This window comes from Seriola dumerili, unplaced genomic scaffold (assembly GCF_002260705.1).
Source record: "Seriola dumerili isolate Sdu_G_001 unplaced genomic scaffold, Sdu_1.0 BDQW01000079.1, whole genome shotgun sequence".
Classification (NCBI taxonomy): Eukaryota; Metazoa; Chordata; class Actinopteri; order Carangiformes; family Carangidae; genus Seriola; species Seriola dumerili.
In genome coordinates, this window is record NW_019174334.1 from 2,573,035 (window position 1) to 2,596,483 (window position 23,449).

At 39.8% G+C, this 23,449-nt stretch overlaps 2 protein-coding genes across 3 annotated transcripts; one reads left to right on the forward strand and one right to left on the reverse strand.

The window, feature by feature from the left end:
- Nucleotides 1–2,373: 2,373 nt before the first annotated feature.
- On the reverse strand, nt 2,374–8,066 carry sec22c (SEC22 homolog C, vesicle trafficking protein). Its single transcript, XM_022744231.1, has 7 exons — nt 7,817–8,066; nt 6,810–7,021; nt 6,457–6,620; nt 6,097–6,276; nt 5,808–5,926; nt 5,342–5,407; nt 2,374–5,243 (listed from the first exon to the last, which is right to left on the reverse strand). The coding sequence occupies exons 2-7, from the start codon at nt 6,989–6,991 to the stop codon at nt 5,043–5,045; spliced, it is 912 nt and encodes a 303-aa protein (XP_022599952.1). The 5' UTR covers nt 6,992–7,021; nt 7,817–8,066; the 3' UTR covers nt 2,374–5,042.
- Nucleotides 8,067–8,173: 107 nt separating this feature from the next.
- On the forward strand, nt 8,174–23,198 carry nktr (natural killer cell triggering receptor). Of its 2 annotated transcripts, XM_022744233.1 has the most exons (17): nt 8,174–8,235; nt 10,625–10,703; nt 11,236–11,310; nt 12,377–12,484; nt 12,898–12,942; nt 14,470–14,557; nt 15,410–15,439; nt 15,852–15,997; nt 16,834–17,056; nt 17,198–17,365; nt 17,455–17,542; nt 18,012–18,160; nt 18,241–20,964; nt 21,211–21,294; nt 21,583–21,642; nt 22,531–22,632; nt 22,857–23,198. In XM_022744233.1, exons 2-17 carry the CDS (start codon nt 10,646–10,648, stop codon nt 22,924–22,926), a joined length of 4,218 nt encoding a protein of 1,405 aa, XP_022599954.1. In that variant the 5' UTR covers nt 8,174–8,235; nt 10,625–10,645; the 3' UTR covers nt 22,927–23,198. The 2 variants fall into 2 exon arrangements, with proteins under 2 accessions (XP_022599954.1, XP_022599953.1); XM_022744232.1 differs by lacking the exons at nt 8,174–8,235; nt 10,625–10,703; nt 11,236–11,310; nt 12,377–12,484; nt 12,898–12,942 and adding an exon at nt 14,824–14,849 and having other exon boundaries at nt 14,474–14,557.
- The last annotated feature ends 251 nt before the right edge of the window (nt 23,199–23,449 follow it).

Below are 23,449 nucleotides of genomic sequence, written 5' to 3' on the forward strand. Positions count from 1 at the left end.
ACTATTACTTTTAGAGATTTAATGCTAACCACAACCTTTAGCAAATTATTTAAACTGTTTACTGTTAGCTACAGGCCTATATTTCAACATCTATTACTTTTAGCTAACTGTTTAGACATATCTCTGCTTGCTTGCTAACTAGTTTGCACACACTTTGTATTGCAACATGTAGTGTTCAGATGTTACAGGTAACAGATACATACAGAATTTTTTTAATGAGCTACTTCACCACTTTTGTAAAATATAATACAGCAGCCCCTACTGTTGACCTACATCTTTATTTTCTGACTCTTCTGCAACACTTAAAACAAACACAGGTCAGCTGTTGTCATATGTTTGACTGACGGGGATGCAGATGTAATGCCTGTCAGCAATATGTCCGTCAATGACAACAAATAGCACAGAGACAGGAAATGTGTGTGTAATAACCATCACATTTGATATTTATTAAGAAACATTAGATTATATCACTTCTATAATACAATGGAGATGGAAATGGTCGCAAATGCTGGATTAAGTCATCTGTCAAAGTCATTTGCTGTGTAATTTATCATTACCTGGAGCTGATAAGGCAACCATTTAAAAAACAACAACAACAGTGCTGCTGTTCTGTGAACATGTAGGAGCAGAGGAGGCACTTGTCTGTGAGCAAAAGAAATGTGAATTATAAACATTTCAGCAGGACCACCCATGCTGTTAAGCCTATTTGCTAAGGGAGAGAGGGCAGCTTCTCAACAGCAGGCGCTTCTGCCAATTAGGATAAAAGAGGTTAATCCCTGCAAGTGAGGACCACATCTGAAACTGATCATTTAATTTGATGCATTGTAGCAGGACTGATGGTACTGCGGATTTATGATGCCACTGTGAGTTCCTGGGGACAAGTTTCATTTATTTCTAGGTTGCGACCTCAAATTTCCCTCTTTAATATACACGAAGATGCTGATAAACACTCTGCCATGCTTTATAGCTTTTGACCTCACTACGTCAATGTCTGTAAACTAGTGTCAACGTCGCAACAAGACAGTGAGTCAGATATTTATGGGAGGGTTTTATATGTGTTGCACAGAAGCTTATTTGTGACATTAGTGGAAATTGCAATAAGTGATATAGGTTTAGGTCAAAGGTCGTGAATCCCAGCATATAGAGGATTAAGAGATTTATCAGTACAGACCCTTGCAGTGAAGCCTTAATGAAGACTGGAGCCAATGTTCTGGCTGAGTCACCTATAAAAGTCCTGGATAAAAGAAAAGAGCAGACATACAGATTTAAGATTTAATTGAATCCCTAAGAATCTGAAAAACAAACAAGATAAACGCAACATGGAGCACTGGCAAATAAAATACTGTCACCCTAACTGACCACCTCAGACACCATCAGCACATCAAAAGCGAAAAACTTCTTATTTAATTGTAACTTATTTCAAAGCCCAAGTCCATCTTTTGATGTGCAAGTCTTTTACCTAAAGGGGAGCCGCATGAAACACACGTTTGCTTTTAATATCTCCTTTTCAAATACAAGCCTTGTCAACAAAAAAAAAAAAAAAAATCTTTTCAGCGCTATAGCAGATTGCACTGAATGTCTCAAGGCTTCTCTGTCTGACACAAGTGTTTGTTCTGTTAGTAGGCATTATGAGAGGTTCGTCTTAAAATATGATCAGTATTTCTGAAAAATAAAAACTCTTACATGACCACTTAATAAGAACACAGATATCTGTCTGGACTTAAAATTGACATGCAAACCTCATAGTTGATGTTGGATGAGGTAAACAAATTTGCCTTGAAGTTATTCATGTAGCTGTTTAAACCTGAATGTGATCCATGTAAATCAGGGTCAGCAGTTCTGGAGGACTAATTGGTCTATTTTCTCAATTGTTAAAATGTTTCATCTAATAATATAATTCATTATTCTGTGCATTTTATTCCCTCCTGTTTTTTTCTCTGAGGCTACACAACACTTTGATCTAATGTATATTTGCAGGAGATGAATCATAGGCCTCCTGTGATGAATATTATCAGCTGTTATCATATTAAACTAGACAGGCGACAATATCTGCTGAGCACAACACAAACGAAAAGGGAACATCAAGATTACTAAGTGGTGAAAGAGCGCCATCTGGTGTAATAATGAAAAAACACAGCAATGAATTTACATGTGGTGCTCAGGTTTGTCAAATCAATTTTTAACATCTTATTTCCTCCGTTTTTTGTTTTTTTTTTGTAATGCAGCTTCAAGCATCAAAACACTTTCTCAGCTGGATGTAGCTTATAGACATTTTTTGAAAAGAAAATGAGCCAAATAATCAAGGTAATAAAATATTTCTTATTGCGTCATATTGTTGATTTTGTGCACACACACAGATAAAACATTAACAGATGGAAAAAAAGACACTGTTTATTAATGAAATGTCAGTTTTACCACAGCAGGAAAAAATAAAGCCCTGTAATCACCAGTGTATTTGGCAGTTACACTGAATGACAATATTTCATTACTTCCCATCATTAGAAACAGACTGCAGCCCACTGAAAACCCATTGAATCGACCTTGCGTGAGTCAAATTAGATACGAACAACTTTTGAGTGTTTGGTATTGAACAAAAGAAAGTGTCCTAGAAGCTTAATGATTTTCAAATTTACAAACTGTGATCATTTAAGACTTGATGTCAGTAGGAAAAGAGATGGCTGCCGCACGTTTCAATTGTACAGTGTATTCCTACTGTATGTCTAAACACCTTCATGTTCAACATAATTAAACTTCATTTTTATGTTCAGTATTAAAATATCCTTACTTGATTCTACATCTTTAAAACACTGATGGCAACATTTCTTTACATTTCATTTGGTCAGCAGGGTATCTGTACACTTCATGTAGTGTAGAGAGGAAATGGTGAATCAGTAAAACCTTTGTATCAAAAATATGACAACCACGGGAAAAACCATGTCGCATAACAAATAATGACAAAGTTTCACTTATTTACTGCGTTTGAACATTTCAAAATCACTAATCACAAAATGTATGCCGACTATGTCAAAGAAAACATAAGAGATATAACATATGAGTTTACCCCTCCGTCATACAGTTGAACACAGCATCAGAGAGCTGCTCACAGGGCCGGTCTAATTCTCAGCTCTGTGCCATAGTTCTGGATAGAAAAAACGAATTAAAGAACGAATGTAAATTTACTAATAGCAGGCTCACCTGCGTAAACTGCAGCTGCGATACATCTTATATGTCCACTGAAAACATTTGAGTTCTCTCACTCTTTATAAACTTTGTAAACTACAAGCTAAAAGTGGCTTTTCTAAACTATTAGAAGGACGTTTGGATTGTCAGATGAGATATAAATGTTTTGTTTTCTTTATAAAATTCCCTCTTACTTTCTTGATAAAATAAGGGAACAGTTGAATGAAGAAGACAGATTTTACAGCTCCACTGCAGCCCCAACACTACCTGTTTGACAAACACTATAAACTAATAATTTATTTCCCTTGCTTAACAGACACCCAATGCAACTGTTAAGTGAATATCTAAGAAGCTCAATACACAAAACGTTAAAAAGTTAACCTAAGGAGACTAATACTTAGCCTATTTATTTAGCAGCGCTACAGTGATGTGTTCTATATTCAAACTTAAATTATATCCCTATGATTTTAAGTTTAACACAATTTGGGAACTACACATACGGAGCAGTGTTATAAACCCAAAAGAGACAGAGAAAAAAAAAAAAAAGTAAACAGAAATCAGGATAAAAATATGCAACACATTCAACTGCCAAAAAAAATCTAACCGTAATAGTGCAGTCAAAAAACTTTCCCAACAATTATCATTCCTATTTTACCGAACAAATCAGTGCTTTCGTATTCTTACCCGCAGTATACATTTGAACAATGCAGAGATCAGTAGAAAAACACACAACTAAAATATCGAACTTTGTTCTGATAGTACAAAAAACGTTTTAAATTAGAGATTATGCGATACAATTCTCCTTAAATCAAAAACGGTGTTGAAAACAGCGTTTAAGCGATAAAATGCCTCAGTAATGTCATGTAAAATGTAATTTCTGTGGAGTCATTAACGGAGCCCTTACATTTGAACTTGCTGAGCACTTCCCGGTGAATCTTTAAATAAGATGATACAATTAAATAAACGAAAACAATCAACTATATTTGCATTGTCACATAGTAAGGCATGAAACAACCCATAGTTTAACATTTACACGTTTGAATTTGTTTTGTTTTTTCCAAAGCCTAATGATCAAATAATTTAAAGCAAATAACAAATAAAAGTTGCATTTCCCTTTCACCTAAAATTTCACTGATCTTTAATCAAACTACACTAAATAGTTCACTTATCACACTGCCCCAATTAAAGATGGGCAACCTAATTATCTCCTAATCAGCCATGTGTGCCTTTTTTAAAAGTACAATTAAATCTAATGTCTGTTACAATCACGAACCGTCACGTAGCTTTGTAAACTGATTATGCAAAGATAATCAATGGCCTGTGGTAGAAATAATACTGAGCAGAATGCAGGCAGAAATGCATCTTAATTCCCAAATCTCAAGCAAACCTAGCTTCAACAACATTGTTGTTTTCTACGTGAAAAACTTTGGTCAACAACTCTAACTAAAGAAAAAAAAAAAAAAAGAAAAGAAAAAAAAAGCTCCTTCATCTTCTTTAAAACCTTTTTGGACTGGAAAGGTCTGACGAGACTGAGCAACATTTTTGTTCGTCAAACAGCAGAAACCTCCTTCTTCCTCTCTGTTTACAGTGTTAGTTTAAGGATACTTTTAGGGATCCAGAAAGAACTGCATTTTCACTGGATAGTCAGTACAGTCTTTAAAACAATGTACACAAAGTGCAAGTACACAAGTAATTCTCAGCGATGACACAAGGTTCAGGAATATGTTTTTTTTTTTTTTTTTTTTAAAGGGCAGGGCATCTCCATGACTCGTGTGGATCAACTCTTTTGCTACCTTGTTTTTCTCACCTGCGCTGAAAACTGGAGACACAAATGGCGAACACAATTAAGTGTCCCATGCTCCTCAGACCCCACAGTCATTAGTTCTGTCTTGGAGTTTGCGGTTGAGGATGAGGACGGTGGAGAGGGAGGCGACAGAAATGTGGAAGATCAGCTGCCAGACATTCCTCATGCCGAGCAGGTACAAGTTGCATAGGACGATCACGCTCAACAGAGTGAAGGACTTCAGCTTCTTCAGAGACGAGTGGAACAGGTAGAGGTGGCACTGTGGACACAGGGAGTTCATTCGCAAGCTTAATGCCACGCGGATTGCAAGGACGATGTGTAATGCCGGTGTGTGTTGAAAATGTGAACTGCGTTTACCTGAGACACGCAGCAGACAAACGCCAGAAGAAATGCCACAACGTTCCATATACCCTCATAGTCATCCTGTGCAAAGGGAAAAGAATAAAAGTTCACTTCAGCTGTTTGTATGTAAAAGTTATTCCAAATTTGAAACAAATTCACACAAGAGTGATAATCTGTCCAGTTTTCTGCAAATCACAATGTTATTATTTTCTATGTAAACACCTTTTGCTTCCACAGCAAAATGCTAATGCATAGCAGCCAGTTCAGCCAGATCAACATATCGGTAATTAATATCATCTCATGCATGACTTAAGTTCAGTTTGTTTATGTGAATGAGAAAGCCACGACGTTTGCATTTTTGTCTTACACATGTATATTTTTTGTATATGTTTGCAAGTTGTGGCACATTGACATGCTGCAAATGTTATTCAACAGTTATTCATTTTAAGTATTTGTGAGAAACATCCAAGCACCGCCATACCTGGAATGTGTACTCTATGAGGTGCACACCACGGATTACATTCAAGGAAGCGCACATAATATTCAGGACCAGAGAGAGGATGCCTGGTGCTGTCACTGGTTCAAGTCTTACATTTTGACCTGTTAAAACAAAAGAAAGTGATCATATGATTAGTGGAGAGCAATCAAACATATTCAAAAAATATGAGGACTGTTCATCATTTGATTCAACCAATAAATCCGTTTTACAGTGCTGTTATAGGCAGTAATAATTTGACAGTACTGCTCATTTTATGCTGTATAAGCCCTACCAGATCCAGAACCTTGCTCCATATGTCCATTTGCGATGCCATTGGTGAGCTCCACCTCGTCCAAGTTAATTACTTGTAGTGGATGGATCCTCAGATCCTCCTGGACCTCTGCCAATGTAACCTCCAGGGCCGGACCACCGCTCTGGTTGTACTGCTGCTTCAGCTTCTGAATGGTGCTGTCTGTCAATTGGCAGCAAGGGTAACAGATTTGTGTCAAACAACTTATCTAACTATAAATTAAAGGAGACGACCAAAACACAGGCGCTTTGTTTGTCATTCAGCATGTGATATTTAAATTCAAAGCAAAATCCCTCGCAATCAACAGCAAATCTATGTGACAGTATTTCGCTTCCTACTCACCAAATTCCAAAAATGGATATGGCCTGGCTGCCAAGGCAACAACAGTGCTATTGAAGCATGCTGTGAACTCCCAGCGCAGATCTTCCAGGAAGCAGAAGGCCTTAGCAACAGGGAGGCTGCAGTGGCACACAGTCATGTAGGATACACCCTCTGAAGAGATGAAGCTGAACAGTCGAGAGGAGAAAAGGTGTTTAGTAAACAAACAGCCTGACACAGCATGACATGGATGCCCCTGTGATCAAATGGACAACATTATTTCTGTGTTCTGCATTAGGATGTGTACTGTGTCTTTGTACAGCTACAGAAGACACCACTGAAACGGTCTGCTGCGGCTTTGATTCCTGAATCCTTACTATATGTTGAGCTCCTGGCCCTTGACCGTCCCTCTGTCAGGGAAGCGGGACAGCGCCTTGCTGATGGCCCTGAGCTGCTGTTTCCTCTCCTGGAGCTCTCTGTTATGTTCAAAGTCTGTGGAGGCTGACAGGGGAAGTCCATCCCTGACCCGAACCACAAAGGCGAAGAGGATCAGAGACATGATCCACTGGGTCCATGAAGAACACACTGTCTGCATGGGTTACAGATCAAGATCAGATCATCAGGATTACTATATGAGGGTTGCAACTAAATTATTATCAGAATGTGACAGTTATTTTCTCAAATAATTGAGAAATTGAGATTTTGTTTACTATCACAACAGACAGAAAAGAGAAGCAATAACTGAGGATTTAATATTTTGGCTTATTGTTGCTTGAATATAACCTAAATGATTAATACATTATCAATATAGTCACAAATTAATTTACAGTCTATTGACTCACTGTATCAATTAATCGACAGCTCTGTATTAAATTAAAATACACTCAATTGCCAGTGTATTACGTACACTTGACTAAAACAATTACAGTCTACTATAACAGCCTTGAAATACAATCTGCCTTGACAGTTTCATGCTGGTGTTGATTCACCTTTATGGTCATTTTGGAGGCTTGTGGTGTTGCTTAATTGCACTGCGCTATTCTGAGAGGCGTTTCTGACAGGTTGCTTACTCTATTTTTATCAACAGACTGAATAATACACCACATGTTTACCTACAACCGGTGTAATTACACTTCAGCAGCACCACTACAACATCCAAAGGGGAATTTAAGGTAAATTAACATCTCTCTACCGCCATGAAGGCTGAATTATTGCAGAGCTTTTGTATTATTGTAGTAGACTGCATGAGTTTTAGCTGGGATACATTATAGAGTGTATAATTTTAACTGCGTAGATTTAAAAATTGTGCAGTCTGAACTTGGGAATCTGTTAACTCTCGCCTGAGATAAATAATGTACGCGTAGTAATACTTTTTACACCTTACCTCATTATCATGGGTTTCATGCTGCACCTTGTTACTTAGCTACTGTAGGTTAGCTGACTATAGCATCATATCAAACAAATACACCACCAGCAGGTAGCCAGCCCCAGCTTCAGATACGCGTTACGAGTGCAATCGCATACTTTCTGATACCGGCGATTAAAATGGAGAACCTGAATAACCTGTTATAACATTTACGTAACAAATTATTAAAATAGCTAACGAGCTAACTTGAAGTCTTCTTCCTGATACAACAAAACCACAACAAATCTTCTACAGGAACTCGGGAGGGACAAAACTACTGGCAACCAGTCGGAGTTATATCTCACAGCGCACCAACCTCCTTCACTAAAAAGTGAAGTTAGCTCATGCTTGCTGACCGTCAGTGACTAGCTAACTGGCCAGCTAGCTACTGTACAGAGGTTAGTTGTGTTATTAACATCTTTGCATCACCTGTAGTGTAATTGTCATCGTTACGTTAAATGTTAATTGTCATTGCAGCAGAAAGAAATCTAACGGAAGCCAGCTAACTCTAGCTAGCTACTAGCTGTTAGCACAACCATTTTGGAAGCGTTTGTGTTAACGTAACCATCGTTAGCTATGTAGCAAGTGGATGATTTCCTTTGTCTTTTACTCTCTCGGCATGGCTTGATCTCACAGTAATGGATGGTTTATTTTAAGCTAAACAAAACAGAGCAATGAGTAAAACGTGTCACACTGATAGTTAGCCAACGTTATGCGAGTAGTGAATGTGGAGATTCTTGTGCTAATAAATGTCGCGCAGTTCCTAGTGTGAATTGACAATATTGCTGGTTCCTGACATTTTTTTTAATTTATTTTTTTATTGCTTTTACATTATTCATCAGGCTTTTTAGCTAGTGTCGTTTTCATGACTTGTATGACATTTAGGTCACATTACTTTGTGTTCTTTGTTAGTTCTCCTAAATATGAAGGTGTTTATTGTTAGAGGGAAGGTTTTACAAAGTGTCAGTGTCAATCTCAGTACATCAAAGTTCATGCAGTCATGGTTTGCAACATGATATGAGTTTGGCTATAAATACAATGCGTTCCTGTCTCTGTGTTGAGCACTGGCAGCTGAAGTGATGTGACCCATAAGCTATTGTACAAATCCAGTATCATCACCTCCAGTTTTTATTCATCAGATTTGTGACCACAGTGTAATTCAGCTACACTGTCACAGTTTTCTCTTCTGTCATTAACTATGCAGGACTATGTAAGATAGTAAGATCTGCACTACCGCTTCAGTTATTGTTCACTCATTTACTTAGAGTTCATATCAGCTGACACACCACACCTCCACAGATGTCAAAACTCTGGAAATTCACAGGTATAATCAAGTGTGTGACTGCATTTCACACGTGGAATTCAAATGGAAATGGAAAAAGTTGTTTAGGCACTCAGCAAATTGCTTTTAAACCACAGTCCAAATCCTAGCTTATTCTTCAGCAGTGGGTTTTGTCCTTGATTATTATATAAGACCCTCTGTTGTACAAACAGAAATTCACAGAAGTTGACCTGTGTCATTCTACTAGAAAGGGTGGTATCATGGCAGATTCACACAGTAAGGTATTGCCAAATTAGGTTGCAGAAATATCTTCTTTATACCCTGCTGATACTACTTCAGAGCCTGCTCTTTCATGTTACATTACTAGTGTCCAATAAATTATTTGATGAAGTGAAAGCTCCATATCCTCCCTTTGGGTTTACTGCTCTCAGTGGCCCGAAATCCAGTAATGATTTCTCCATATTTCACTTGTCAGCGTACTGCATGCATATGCAAAACACTTCCCTGCAACATCCGAACACACCATTTGAGGTGATAATTGTTACATGTCAGCACAGTGACACAGGGTTTGTTTAAATAATAGGCAACTTTAATAAATCCAGACATTAGTGACAGATTATTATGAGACGCTGTACTTTCTCCATGTTGCGCTTTTATTACCAATAAAGCTACACAAACTGTTCACAAACCAAATGTTTTCATATACTGTAGGTATAATTGAAGACGTTAATGACATATTTTTGTGCACAAACTGAAAACCTTGTGCTCTTCAGCTTCTCTACTCAACAATAGAACACTGACACAGAACAAGTTCAGACAGGCTTTTGGAAACATGATTTAGTTGCTACTTGTCCACATAATGAAAAATAAACATTAAAACCAAAAGGCTTCTGACACAATTTGGATATGGTTTTTAGGCAGAAAGAACCTCATCAATAGAAAACTACTTCTACTTTTACACTAAATTTAAAGTAAATATCTAGAATTAAACAAATAGAATATGCTGATTTGGATGTGTAATGTGCAAGCTCCCCCTGATTATATACTTGACTCATGCTTGTGCATTGTCTTGATTAAGGTAAATCAGTGCAGTTTCTTTCCATTTCCAGTTTCATACTGTCACTGACCTGAGTCTGTAAACTGTCATACATTCATATCCAAGTGGACAGTAGAGACAGGGGTTAAAAATGTACAGTGAGGAGGCTGTGTTGTGCTCTGCTTGGATTTGCATTGCCAGTACATTTCCTCATAGACTTCTCTCTGCCTCTCTCTCTCTCTCTCCTCCCATTGTTCTCTCTCCTCCCATTTCTGTTTCTATCTTCTCTCACTGTCTTTTAGTCACTCTACATTGTTTTCCAACACACTCCTGTCAGTATGCTGTACTTTCTAGGCTTAAACTAACAGATAGAAAGGGAACCCAAATTGAGCGCTTAGTGCTTCTTTAAGAGAAGACTGGCTTATTATTTTCTCCTGCTTAGCTGGTTTATACTCTTTCTATATTTTAGGTCACCCAGACTTTGATCACAATGGGGGTGAAAGACCGCCCTCAGTGTTACTTTGATGTGGAGCTCAACCGGGAGCCAGGTAAGAGAATTTAAAATCAGTGTACTGATATGAGAATTAGTAACGTAAACGGCCTTGCTTCAATTTAGTAGATGATTATTTTGAAATGACACCATCAATAAAAATGTTGAGACTTTATGTATGTAGTGTTTTTCTTAGCCTTGGAGCTTTTGATTGATATTCTTGTGGTTGTACAAAGTGATAGTGGATACCAGTATGCTGGCTTGGTGTGCTGAGTGGTTCCATTAAAGTCTAGATTTGCCTGTAGCTATGGGAAAGTTTCTATAACGTCTGAGCTTTGCCACAGGATCCTTGTAATTCCACGTTGGAAGCCAATTAAAAGTGTGCAGTATGCACATTTGGGCCACTTAATTGTTATTCTTAATTGTATCCTTGGCCTATTAAAACTTTTTTTTTTTTTTTTGTTAATTGTTTTTTGTAACACAGTTAATATTTAAGCTATTTTGTATTATTTTTAAACATTTTATAAATTTCTGTAGCTGCAAGCAGAAGGAATCATTTTGCTTACTTTCTTTTCTTTTCTTTCTTGCAGTTGGGCGCATAGTCTTCCAACTTTTTTCGGATGTTTGTCCCAAGACCAGCAAAAACTTTCTCTGTTTGTGCACTGGTGAGTAATGTTCAGTCAAGGACACGTTTAACACAATTATCATCCTCCCTGTGTGTTCCATAAGATGATCACCGTGAGTAGAAAATGAAATGGAAAAATAAGAACCACAGCACCGCGATCCACACCCCTCTTTGGTCAAATAATACCACGAGGGAAGGAGGTATGGCTGTAGTGTAAATGATCCAGTGACAGATGGAGTTACTGGACGGGTAGAGGGGTCCTGGTCTGTCTCCCTAGATATTTCACCCCACTGAGCAGAACACAGTACACTGTAATAGTGATGGTCTGTCTAGAGATGGCCATAAATCTGCAAACAGACGGCAGATCGATCCTCCCTCTCATTTTTCACCCCACCTCGCCGATGGGAATGTGATATTGGCAAAGGCAGACATGGGAGACGGCCGGTTAGTCTGTTACTTTTACCTGAACGCACTTATACACACACAGAGAACATAACACAATAATATACACGAGTCAGCCGGGCAGATTGCTGTGACTTTTCTCAAAGTCTCTAACGTGTCCTTTTAGGAAGGGATCAGCTAACTGTATAAGAAACCAAACCTTTGGAACAATGCTGAAGCCAGTGAAGCAAAATACTAAAAGATTAGCAACCCAAGCTGCCCATCTGAACAGACAGCCCTCTGTCTGCTGAAGCCAACCTTAAAACATATCAACACATCTAATGAAATCTTTGCCTTCACGTCTGCTTTAAGCCAGTGGAAAGGGAAATCCACGGGGTAATAGCTTTGGGCTGCTATTCTGTCCCGAGTCAGTATCACTCCAGTGGAAGATTTCTTAATGAATCATGCAGTCCTGCACTAGAGTATTAACAACGAGACGCCTGAACAAAGGAGTCCTGTTTATTGGAAAACCACCCCCCCACCCGCCCCAACTGTGGGATCATTCCCTTGTTAAGAATGAATCCCACGCGGCAAAATTCAAGACCAACATTTCTTAACACCTCAAGGCATCTGGTACACACAAAGCGGTGTGTACAGTAGCAGGCCCTGTTTTTACTGTATCTTTAGCTGTTTTTTAGATTCAGTTAACACACATGTATTTGCAGGTGAAAAGGGAACTGGCAAAATCACAGGGAAAAAGCTGTGCTACAAAGGCTCCACATTTCACAGAGTTGTAAAGAACTTCATGGTCCAGGGAGGCGACTTCACCGAAGGTAATGGTTTAATGTATAATCTCATTTACATTGAGAGAGTTCTTGTTGAATCAATTCGAATGACTTCGTGAATTACTGTGGGGTTTTTACACGCCAGAAAGTCTTTAAAAACTTTAGTGTTGGATGAAAAATTCTTGACTGTGAGGGGAACGGTCTGATGGCTCAGATTGAAATGTTGTAAATAACATTAGTACAAGGGATTGACAGTGTTTTTTTTAGCTGTTTCAGATATGTAAGAAATGCCCCTAGCATACTATTTTGCTGAACATGTTGGCCACAGAAGGGAAGCACATTAACCACTTCTCAAATATTGTCCAAGACAGCACTTTCATCTAATGTGGTACCATATGTGCACGTCTAGTCTGATTTAGATAAAAAAGAGTTCAATTAATTTACCATTTTAATCTTTGCAGGAAATGGAAGAGGAGGAGAGTCCATATATGGTGGCTACTTTGAAGGTAATGAGAATATGAAGTTATCTAATGAGCAGTCTACATTGCTGATATCTCGTAAATGTACATCTAAATACTTAAATACTTTTGCATGAGCATTAACATTGCATGCGGCTATTGTTGTAAACAGGGTTCTTCTGAATTTTCCTTTGTATGACTCTTGACCTTCACTTTTCCATTGTATAGTGCTGTCTTCTATTTAGTTACAGTAGTGGGCTATATCAAATCAGCATGGAGAGTAGGCATTCTCTTTATTGAAAGCTACAATCTTCCTGCCTAAAATTTTCAACATATTCTTTTATTTATAGAGTGGTCTTTTGCAAAATGAGAAGGTAAGAGATGTACACAGCTCAGTAACACCATGTCAACATTGTCCCCACCACCTTCCTCAGTCAGTAAACAAACAAACAACAACAACAACAACAACAACAAAAGGTGCAAATCTGTGCAAAAGCACAGGTGCAAATTTGTACTGACGGATTTGCCATTCACACAGCTCCTCTGTTAAACCCCCAAAGCCTCTGGCTGCTCAAATTACTTTATATGTTACATATGTGGTATTTATAGCTACAGTATCCTCAGCATGACAGGTACAGAGTGGCAGTATCTTTGCTCAATATGAAGACTACTTGGGAGTGCCACAGTGGGTGTAAGATAATTAACCTTTAAACATGTATAAAGATGTAGAGACAGTTAAGATTTACACATTAGGAAGCTTTTTATTCTTCATGTTTTACAAAATAATATGAATAAAATAACTCCCTGTTACTGTGGATGATGTTACTTCAGTGTTTGATTGTAATCACTCATAGTAAAATGCGTTTAGTTCATATTTTAGTCCATTAAATTACTCTTTATCACTATGGAACAATTTTCCCAAATCATCTGTAGGAGACATGAACTTTGCTTTAGACAGGTGATTCATCACAGTGAGAATTCAGTTGCCTTTTTGTCTATAATTTACATCAATATCGGACACTTGTGGGTACCGTTTTTACAATGTTTTCTTATTGATTATCCTCTCTCCTGCCTTTTAATGTTTTTGACGGCTCTAAAAAATTTCTTGACCCTCCTTGAATCTACCATCATGGAGAATTTCTTCTAAATACTTCAAAACGTTAAGCCACTTGACGATAACGTGACCTTGCGGGGAAGAAAGGCAATGGAGGGATAATCTGTCTCAAGCAGGCATCCAGTCTGCGAATAGCATGTTGATATGAATGGCAGCCATTATGGTATTTTTTGGAAGGTTGTCAGAATGATGTAAAATGTAGGTGATTTGTATTTTAATTGTCTAAATCATACAAGAGCAGTTGTTTGGTGCTTTAGAAAAACGACTACAAGTCAAATTTGGCTCCAACGAAAACAGCTGACTTTGTGGAAAGACTGATTGGTGAGGTAATGATTGGGTTTGATGGATTAAAATGCAGATTTTTTCTTTTTTTTTTTCCCCTGTACGTCCCTGAATATATCTTAACATTAATCGGAGAACGCACCGTGAGACTTCGATCCTTCTTTCTCTGCTCCCAACAGATGAGAACTTCACTCTCAAACACGACAGAGCCTTCCTGTTGTCGATGGCCAATCGCGGGAAGGACACCAACGGTTCACAGTTTTTCATGTGAGCATTCAGTTCAACAATTCTCTCTGCAACTTAAATAACCATACCATTTAATTGAGTGCCATTCTTAATGAAGTTTTTGTTTTTGCTTTCTGTCCCTTCTGTTTTGAAACTGTACAGTAGAATTTGTCATTGAGTGTGACCGTCAACAATCCCCTCTCTGTGTGCAGTTAGAATTCAAAGTAGCAGAGAAACATGGATTCATTCTTTTTTACCTACAAATGTGTTACATTTTTTCTCTTGCCGTTTTTGTGTAAAATTTACAGAAACTCTAGCATCCTGCCCTTCCAAGGTAATGTGTCTCCAAGGCTGTGTTTCTCTCTCTCCTGACTGTATTTATCATTCACTAGTATATATTTGCAAACATTCTGCAGAGTACACTGTTTATTTTGGACATGTTAAAACAGTATTCACACATAATTTAAATTAACTCATGTTATTTGGCTTTGTAGACTTTCTTTATCACTAAAACAGGTTGTCACCATAATTTCCTCCATGAATAAAAATCTCATGAAACATAAAGGAGGAAATGTATACACTCTGTCTTTGTATGATTCAGATATTATTACGTAATTACCCACACTCTGTTGTTGAGTGTATACCTGCCTGTTTGTGGCTGTTTTTAATTGAAAGTATGTCCTAAATTGATGTGCAATCAAATATCATTAAACAACAGGTGGTCTTACAAATTCTGTACCTTTTTTTTTTTTTTTTGAGATGGTACAGTAGCACCCACGCTTTGTTGAAGTTACTTGTTTATTCTCATTCTTTTCCTCTTTTTTCTCCTTTTTTCATGACCCCTCCTCTGCCATTGGTTGATCTTCCCTGGATTGCTGGATTTCCCACAAACAGCACAACCAAGATGGCGCCGCATCTTGATGGGTAAAATCTACTGTCGGTTTTTGCAATTTTTCAAAGATTTATAGAAGGAAATAAAAATGGCGTTTAGAGTTAATTGTGAAGCGTCACGCCCCCGAAAAGTTGTTGAAAAGAATCAGAATTAGACTAAAGTCAGATTGGTGCATGGTAGTGCATTAGACTTTTTATTTTTCAGTAGAACCTTGTCCCTTTAAAACAATGGGAAGCAAACTGAGAGTAGAAATACAACAATGTAAGATTTTCAAAACTGTTCTTACCCAAAAAATAGTTTGTTCCAATAGGACCCCATCACACATGCTTAGAAGCTGATTGAGCAAAATGCATTTTCAGCACCTTCGGCGATATTGAAATAATGTAATAATAGTCAAGACCTGTATAATTATGACGAGTATAATCTTTTTTTGCCTCTGTGCAGAGTCCACGTCGTCTTTGGCCTTGTCATCTCTGGCTTCGAAGTGATAAAGAAGATCGAGGGGCTGAAGACAGATTCAGCCAGTAGACCCTACGCTGATGTGAGAGTGGTGGACTGTGGTCAGCTGATCACCAAGTCTGCAAATGATGGTAAGTTACCTCTTCAGTTACAGATCTTTTTTTCTGAAGATGTAAAGCTGGCTTTATTCTGTATGTTTCTTATCTAATGAAAAGGCCAAAACCAAGCGTGCGTCCACCTCTGAATACTTTCTGACCTCCCTTCTCTGGCTCAGCATTGACCTCACGGGTTCTTACTGAAGATATGAATCTTAAAAAAATGAGCCACAAACACACGGTTTAATCTTTTTGCAGGTGGGCATTGTTGTTTATAGCAAATGTGAAATCTCTCCACTTCAAGACTTTGTAGATTTGATATATTGCTACCCAGCCAGTGCAGTGAGAGTGTAATGTCGGGTTTATATGACTATTCATGATAGTTCTTAATAAAACAGCTTAAATTGATGTTATCCATTGTCCAGTGATCTATACAAAAGCTTACACTTTTGTCATTCTCTGTTTGGTTTTTGTCTTCTGTGCGGAATCTGTGTGTTGCCTCTGATTGTAACTGGGTCATATTTTCTGCTCATCCTGTAAGAGGTTGGCATTTGGATGCCAACCCCCCCAACCCCCCGGTGGCATTAGTACGGGGCGTGTAACGTGATCTTCTGTTTAATGGGGATCAGTGAGGTGATCTCTGTGGATTTCAGTTGGCATCTGCCCACCTGACTGCCAGGGCTGCTTTCATTGCCTCCAACATACCGAGAAGAATCAAACAAAGCCTTTGTTGCAGCAGAGTCATGCCACCCTGAAAATGACTCCTGGCATTTGAACTTTCCTTAATCCCTTTACTTTTACTGATGTATTCCTAAAACACACTGAATATTTTTGAGGAAATAACGTGCATGCTGTTATATTTCTTACTTTAGTTCTTCAAGGCAAGAGGAAAAGAACTTCCCATTCTGCCGACTCATCCCTCAACTCCCGTGACTCGTCCTCTCAGTTCTCGTCTTCAGTGGAATCTGAAAGTGAACCTGACGAAAAGCACAAACACCGCAAGCACAAGAAACATGCAAAGGGGAAACGGTCAAAGAAGAAAAGAAGGGAATCAAAGAAGGAGAAGAACGTTGATGTTCTGCCTCTCCAGCAAAGGTAATTTTTTTTATCCTTCATCACCACAGTTTTGAGCTGTATATCCAAATATATATGCAAGTACTGATATTCGAGACTTGTTGGTTCTTTGCATAACAAAACATTGTTTTGCATCGTGTTGTGTTGTTGCTGCTTTCACAGCTCTGTGGAAAGACAGATGCTGGAGGGAGAGAATGAAGTGGAAGGAGAGAAGGACCACGGTGGGAAGAGAGAGAAGCCCGTAGTCCGACCGGAGGAAATCCCGCCGGTGCCAGAGAACCGCTTCCTGCTGCGCCGGGACATGCCATCTCAGGAGGATAAAACAGAGATGTCAGTTTCAAGTTGGCTTCATTTAGTATTTGTTGTCTCACACTTCGGTATTTACAGTAGGCGTTTACTTTGAATTTTGATCTTTGCAGAGTTGAGAAAGAAGAATTGTCGGTTTCAGCTGACCAGAAACCAGCAGTGTCTAAGTCTGGACGCAAAATCAAAGGCAGAGGAACAATGGTAAGCTCACCTGTTTATGGCAGTTTTCACTCTAGGTATCTGCTTGTAACCGCTCTGTCCCAACTTGGGGTTAGGATCCCTCAAGTGTTCACAAGATAAATCCCTGGGATCACAAATGATTAACCATGTTTATTTTTCAGACTTCCTCTTTTTTTTTTTTTCTTGTGGATTGCTGGATAATTTTATTGTTTTGGGACTTATTCAAATATAGCAAAGCCAAAGGTTTGGAAACCGCTTCTGGAAAGAAATGATCTACATATCTAATTAGTTGACCACAGAGACAAACTATTCATCCTTTGTTTTCTCCTTGTTCATCTCTGCCTCACAAATCTTTACAAATCTGCACTCTTGAGATTATTTTCAGGATAATTAAACCTGATTCACTCCAGACAAAGAATATTTAAGCACAGCCTCTATGTGAAGAACTTTAGCAAGTATTCATATGAATTATTTTGACCTTTTTCTGCAGAGATATCACACTCCCACAAGATCTAAATCACGTTCTGCATCTGTGGAAGAACGGGGCAGCAGTGAAACTCCACCTCACTGGAAAGAAGAGATGAAGAGAACCAAAGTTTATCAACCGCCAAGCATGGAGAGATGGAGCAAAGGAGACAAGTATGACTTATTATTTTACTTTAGTAGCTTGGAATATATTTTTTTCTTTATTTTCCTTCATGCATCTTTTGACTTAACAGATTGAATGACCATTCCTCAAGCAGATGGGATGACAGAAGCGACTCCGCGTGGTCCCGATCTGCAGATCACTCTTCAGACCGCAGCTCCGAGAGGTCCAGCCCGCGCCGGCAGCAGAAGAAAGAGAAGAAGAAAGCCAAACACAAGAAGAAGGCCAAAAAACAGAAGCACAGCAAGAAGAAGAGCTCCAAAAACAAACCTCAAGAGATTTACCTGTCGGAGGGTGAAAAGTCAGCGTCTTCAGGAAGAAAGTCCCGACGGTCCCGCTCTCCGTCTCGTTCCTCCTCAAGTCAGCGCCATTCATCGGCTCGGAGGAGGCGGTCCTCACTGTCTTTCAGAGACTCACGATCCTACTCTAGATCCTACACATCAAGTCGATCCAGATCTCGAGGGAGGTTTTATTCAAGGTCTCGAAGCCTGACCAGATCTAGAAGCCGGTCCCTGTCCAGATCTTCGTCCTATTCTAGATCCAGGTCAAGATCAAGATCCAGGTACAGATCCAGGTCTGTGTCTCCATCCAGAAAGAGGAGTTCATCTAGATCCCTAAGAAAGAGGAAAGCCAGCAAGACCAAACCAGTTACTGTGATCCATTTGACTGACAAGCTTCCTGAGAGCAAAGTCACACCTGTCCCCAGACTCCCTAATGTCCCCGCTCCAGAAAATGTCCCTGTGATCCCACTGAGCGACAGTCCTCCTCCCTCGCGCTGGAAGCCCGGTCAAAAGCCCTGGAAGCCCTCCTACATCCATATTCAGGAAATTAAAGCTAAAGTAGCTCACACTGTTCTCTCCTCCACAGGACAAGCGGTCGACAGGGTTACGGAGAAAGCTCAGACTTCAGTTACGACAAAATCTCTGCCTGGAGACTCCGAAAGCGACAAAGCAAACAAGCCTGCAGGGCGCTCGCGCAGCAGGTCCTCCAGGAGCAAGTCGTACAGCCGATCATACAGTCGCTCACGGAGTAGGAGTTACAGTAGGTCCAGGTCCAGATCCCCTCATCAGTATCACAGCAGTTCATCCTCCTACAGCAGGTCAGACTCCGAAAACTCCCAGAAAACAAGCAGCAACAAAAAGAACTCACTAGACAAAGAGTGGAAAGAGTATTACACCTCTCTGAGGAGGATAAAAAATTTAGATAAGTACATTTCACTCGGCGGTAGTCAAGATGCTCATTCAGGATCGGAGAACAAGACGGGCATTGAGCGTAGTCCTGGTATCAGTGTCTCAAGGAGAAGTGACTCTTCGGAGAAAATAAAAGAGAAAGGCGGCTCACAAGATCAAGAGACAAAACATTTCAGCTCAGTGCCAGTGGAGAGCTTCAATAGCAGGTCTGAGTGGGATAGTGACAGCGATAAAGTGAGCCAAAGCAACAGCAACGTCCCATCAAAAAAGCAGAAACAAACAGCTCTCTCCAGCGAGTCTCATGATAAGAAGTTGTCGGCTCTCACTGGGTGGAATTCAGAAAGCGATTCTGAAAATATGACAGCGAGGACATTAGCCATATCTGAAAAAGAGGAAGGGGAGGCCAGTTCAGAATCAGACTGTGAGACTTCCAGAAAGGCGTCGGAGGCAGCGACCGATTTAGCGCACAAGATCACCGTTGCTGCTGCTGCTGCTGCTGCTGTGTCTAGTCCATCAGAGAGAAATCTGGAGAAAGCCACAGAGCCAGAGAAGCACAAGAGCAAGAAGAAAGCCAAACGCAAACACAAGCATAAGAGGAGAAGTGAGAACAAAACTGGCTCCCATCACAGTAAGGACAAACGTAAGAGATCTAAGAGGAAACATCAGAAGCTGAAAGAGACTTTTCACTGGCAACCACCTTTAGAGTTCGGAGACGAGGAAGATGAAGATGAATCCAAAAAGGAGAAACACAGTCCCGGTAGAGTTGGCAAAGAAAGGCCTGGTGTCGGCAGTACGAATGATGTTGCGTCTTTGAACAAATACCCTAGTAGAGAAGAAGAGAGGGGCCAACAGAGAGCAAGAGAATGTATTAATAAAAACCCCAAACAAGCTGAAGCTCATCAGTCATCCAACAGGAATGCTAATAATGCTAATCTACCCAGCGTCAAAGAACAGGAGTCATTGGATGACATGGACATTTGTACGCCGGAGCATGACGCTGAAATTGAAGAGTCTTCAGTTACACATGATTCTTTTTCTAACACCTCTGAATTAACCCTGAAATCTACCTCAAAGTCTTCTGATATGGGAAGGAAAGATAATGATTTACCTCACAGCAAAGGACAGCCTGCTGTTACCTCCACGACAACTGCTGGACTGGAAGATGAAGCAGCCGGTGGCAAACCTACCGGCACTGTAATTACTTTTAAATGGAGGCCTTTGAAAGGAATGTCGGCTACGCAAAATGTGAACGTGCCACCCGTCGCTGCGAAAAACGTCCAAATTCAAGAGAACCAGAACTCCAACACACAAGGAGTAAGAATGGAGATAAAAAGTAAAAGCCGGGTCAGACCGGGATCCCTGTTTGACGAGGTACGCAAGACCGCACGGCTCAACCAAAGGCCGAGGAACCAGGAGAGCTCCAGTGAGGAAAAATCCCCTTCTGTGGGAAAGACCAAGGGAACGTCTCGCACGCGGTCCCCGAAGAAGTCCAGGTCTGTGTCTAGGAAGTCTCGCTCCGTTTCCAGTCACCGGTCTCGCTCCAGAGGGTGGTCGCACTCCTACAGCAGGTCCAGGAGTAGATCCCGCAGCTCCAGCTACTCATCCAGGTCAGTCCAAAAAAAAAAAAAAAAAAAAAAGGCACTTTGAGTAAATGAAGAGTATGAGGGCACCATCGATAAATGTTTCTAAATGCTGGAGAGGCTTCTTAGATGTAGATCAAGATGGTTGTGAAGTGATAAAGTTGGTGCATGTGCAGTATTTAATCTAGAAGCGAAAATCTATATCTTTGGAACGGACCCTTTGTTCTCGCTTGGGGGGAAAATGTCCTTTATAACGCCATGTGATTCTTTTAGGAGTCGGAGCAGGAGTCGGAGGAGACGTGGAAGAGGACGGTCACGCTCCCGCAGCAGTACATACCGAAGTTACAGGAGTCACAGGTACAACCCGAAGCGCAGATTTAATAATCCGAAACTAATGGATCCCAGTGGGAAATGTTTTCAGCAAAAACCAGGGGTCATCAATATAGAGAAGAAACCTTGGAACTCCTGTTGTTTTAGTATCTTGCCACTGCATTTTACATTTCAGCCATGTAAATTCTTTACAACAGTCAAAAACCTCTGTACACACTTACCTTTCCAAGACTTCCCATTGTATTTTTCCATTGTGTATTTTAACATCACTAGTGTATGACTAGTCTAAACCTCTTTTTTTCCTCCTTCCATCAGTCGGACCTACAGTAGAAGTCATTCCAGAAGTCGCTCGTATAATCGCCGTCGGAGATCCAGGTGTGTGATCCTCCTCAATGTACAAACTCAGAATCAGAAATCTTCCTTTTAATGGGTCACTGAACACACTTAAATGTAGATTGTGATTGAACACAATTGTGCATACTGTATATTGAGATTAAAACAAACACTTTGGATTTTTTAGACACCTGTCAGTTTTCATAAACTGCGATATGAAGTTACAGCTTAGATTATATCATATCAGAGGAGCAACTGATACTGAGTGATACATAGCAACCAAAAGAAGAAAAATGTTGAATATTCAGTTAGTCAAGTTATTGAAATTCCTCAGAATGTTTTGACAAAATAAGCTATTTAAAGATGTAACCTTGGCCTTTAAAAAATGTTATGGGTCTTGTTCATCATTTTCTGACATTGTATAAACCAAAAGATTAATCAGAGTTAGTTGCAGCCGTAAAAGAGACCATTCCTCTCTTAAGCCATTAATTATTAGTTGCATGTAGAAGCAATAACTATTCAGTCTTTCTCACTATGGATGCAGACATTGATGAAGTTACTCTGTCATTGTGATGGGGTTATGACCAGTTTATGAGGTCTTGTCTTTACCAGGGTGATATTGAACTTTTGACTCTTGTTAGTATCTGGAGGTTTTCTATTGGATAAGCATCAGAGGGTCAATCGTGTGATTTCTTAGTTTGCTGGAACTATAAATAGTGAATTATTTCCCCTCTGACTTCTTATGATAAGGTATCGTCTCCTACGTTTTATACAGTATATCCTAACCCTCAACCCATCAGTGTTTTGTGTGTTTGTTGTATTTTGGTCTGAATGATCAACACTACAAAGCTGGACACCTCTACTAAACAGCATTATGTAGATATTCCCAAAGTGATAACACTGTTGTTATGCGGCTGTATGTTAATGCAGGTCAGACTCCTATGACAGCTATTCCAGCCGGAGTCGCAGTGTGAGCAGGAGACGAGGGCGCAGACGAAGTGACAGCTACAGGAGCTCAGACCGCCGATCCCGGTAAGACGCTCTGCTCCCCGGTGAACCCTGACAGACATCAACGAGGTGGCAGGTCTCAGTTCAGCCTTTTACACAAATCCCTGCTTTACTGTCGGAGCGTGGGACCAGTTGATGCGCTCACGTTTTGTGTTTTAGTTTTTGTATTTATCAATCTGCCGTACGGCGAATGCATCTCCTTCATGCCTCAAAGTTCAAATATTTCATCGTGATGTTGCCCTCCACAGGTCGTACCGCTCCTCCAGTCGCAGTTCTTCCCGGCGCAGGAGCCACAGTCGCAGCAGTCGGTACAGCTGAGCCTCAGGCAGCTTGTTGGGTTCAAAGTCTGGACACTGTGCACAAACGATGGCAATCACAGACCAGCAACTAAAGCTCCAAGAGGAAGAGTTACTAGTTTAATATATACACTGTAGTGTATATCCTCCCTACATAAGCTGATATGACGGTCTTTGAAGAAGTGAATGTGATTGAATGTAAATAAATAAACCACTTTACAAGCTAAGGCTGCAGATCTTTGTCTTTAGGGACTGTCACAGCTGAGAACAAAACAAAAAAAAAAAAAAGGCCACTCACAAACAGATTTTTTGTTTGTGAAATATATGGCTTGTCATCAATAATATGAGAAATAAGCTGTACATATTTTATATTATTGTATATTTGTGTATTCCTTTTCTACTTCTGATTTTTATACACTGAAGTGTGAAAATATATTGTAAGTGTCTAACCTTTTCAGCTGTGATGTGTCTGAGGGGTTGGTGGTTATGCCTCAAGTTCAGGGTCAGTAAGACTGGATTGTTTTTCTCTGAAAAAATCCTCATTA

Coding starts and splice junctions, on each gene's coding strand:
- sec22c (XM_022744231.1), bottom strand. CDS start 6,991: ATGTCTCTGATCCTCTTCGCCTTTGTGGTTCGGGTCAGGGATGGACTT. Junction 6,621..6,809: donor GGCCAGGAGCTCAACATATA/GTAAGGATTCAG, acceptor TCGACTGTTCAG/CTTCATCTCTTCAGAGGGTG. Junction 5,927..6,096: donor GGAGCAAGGTTCTGGATCTG/GTAGGGCTTATA, acceptor TTGTTTTAACAG/GTCAAAATGTAAGACTTGAA.
- nktr (XM_022744233.1), top strand. CDS start 10,646: ATGGGGGTGAAAGACCGCCCTCAGTGTTACTTTGATGTGGAGCTCAAC. Junction 17,543..18,011: donor TCAAAGGCAGAGGAACAATG/GTAAGCTCACCT, acceptor CTTTTTCTGCAG/AGATATCACACTCCCACAAG. Junction 21,295..21,582: donor CGAAGTTACAGGAGTCACAG/GTACAACCCGAA, acceptor TCCTTCCATCAG/TCGGACCTACAGTAGAAGTC.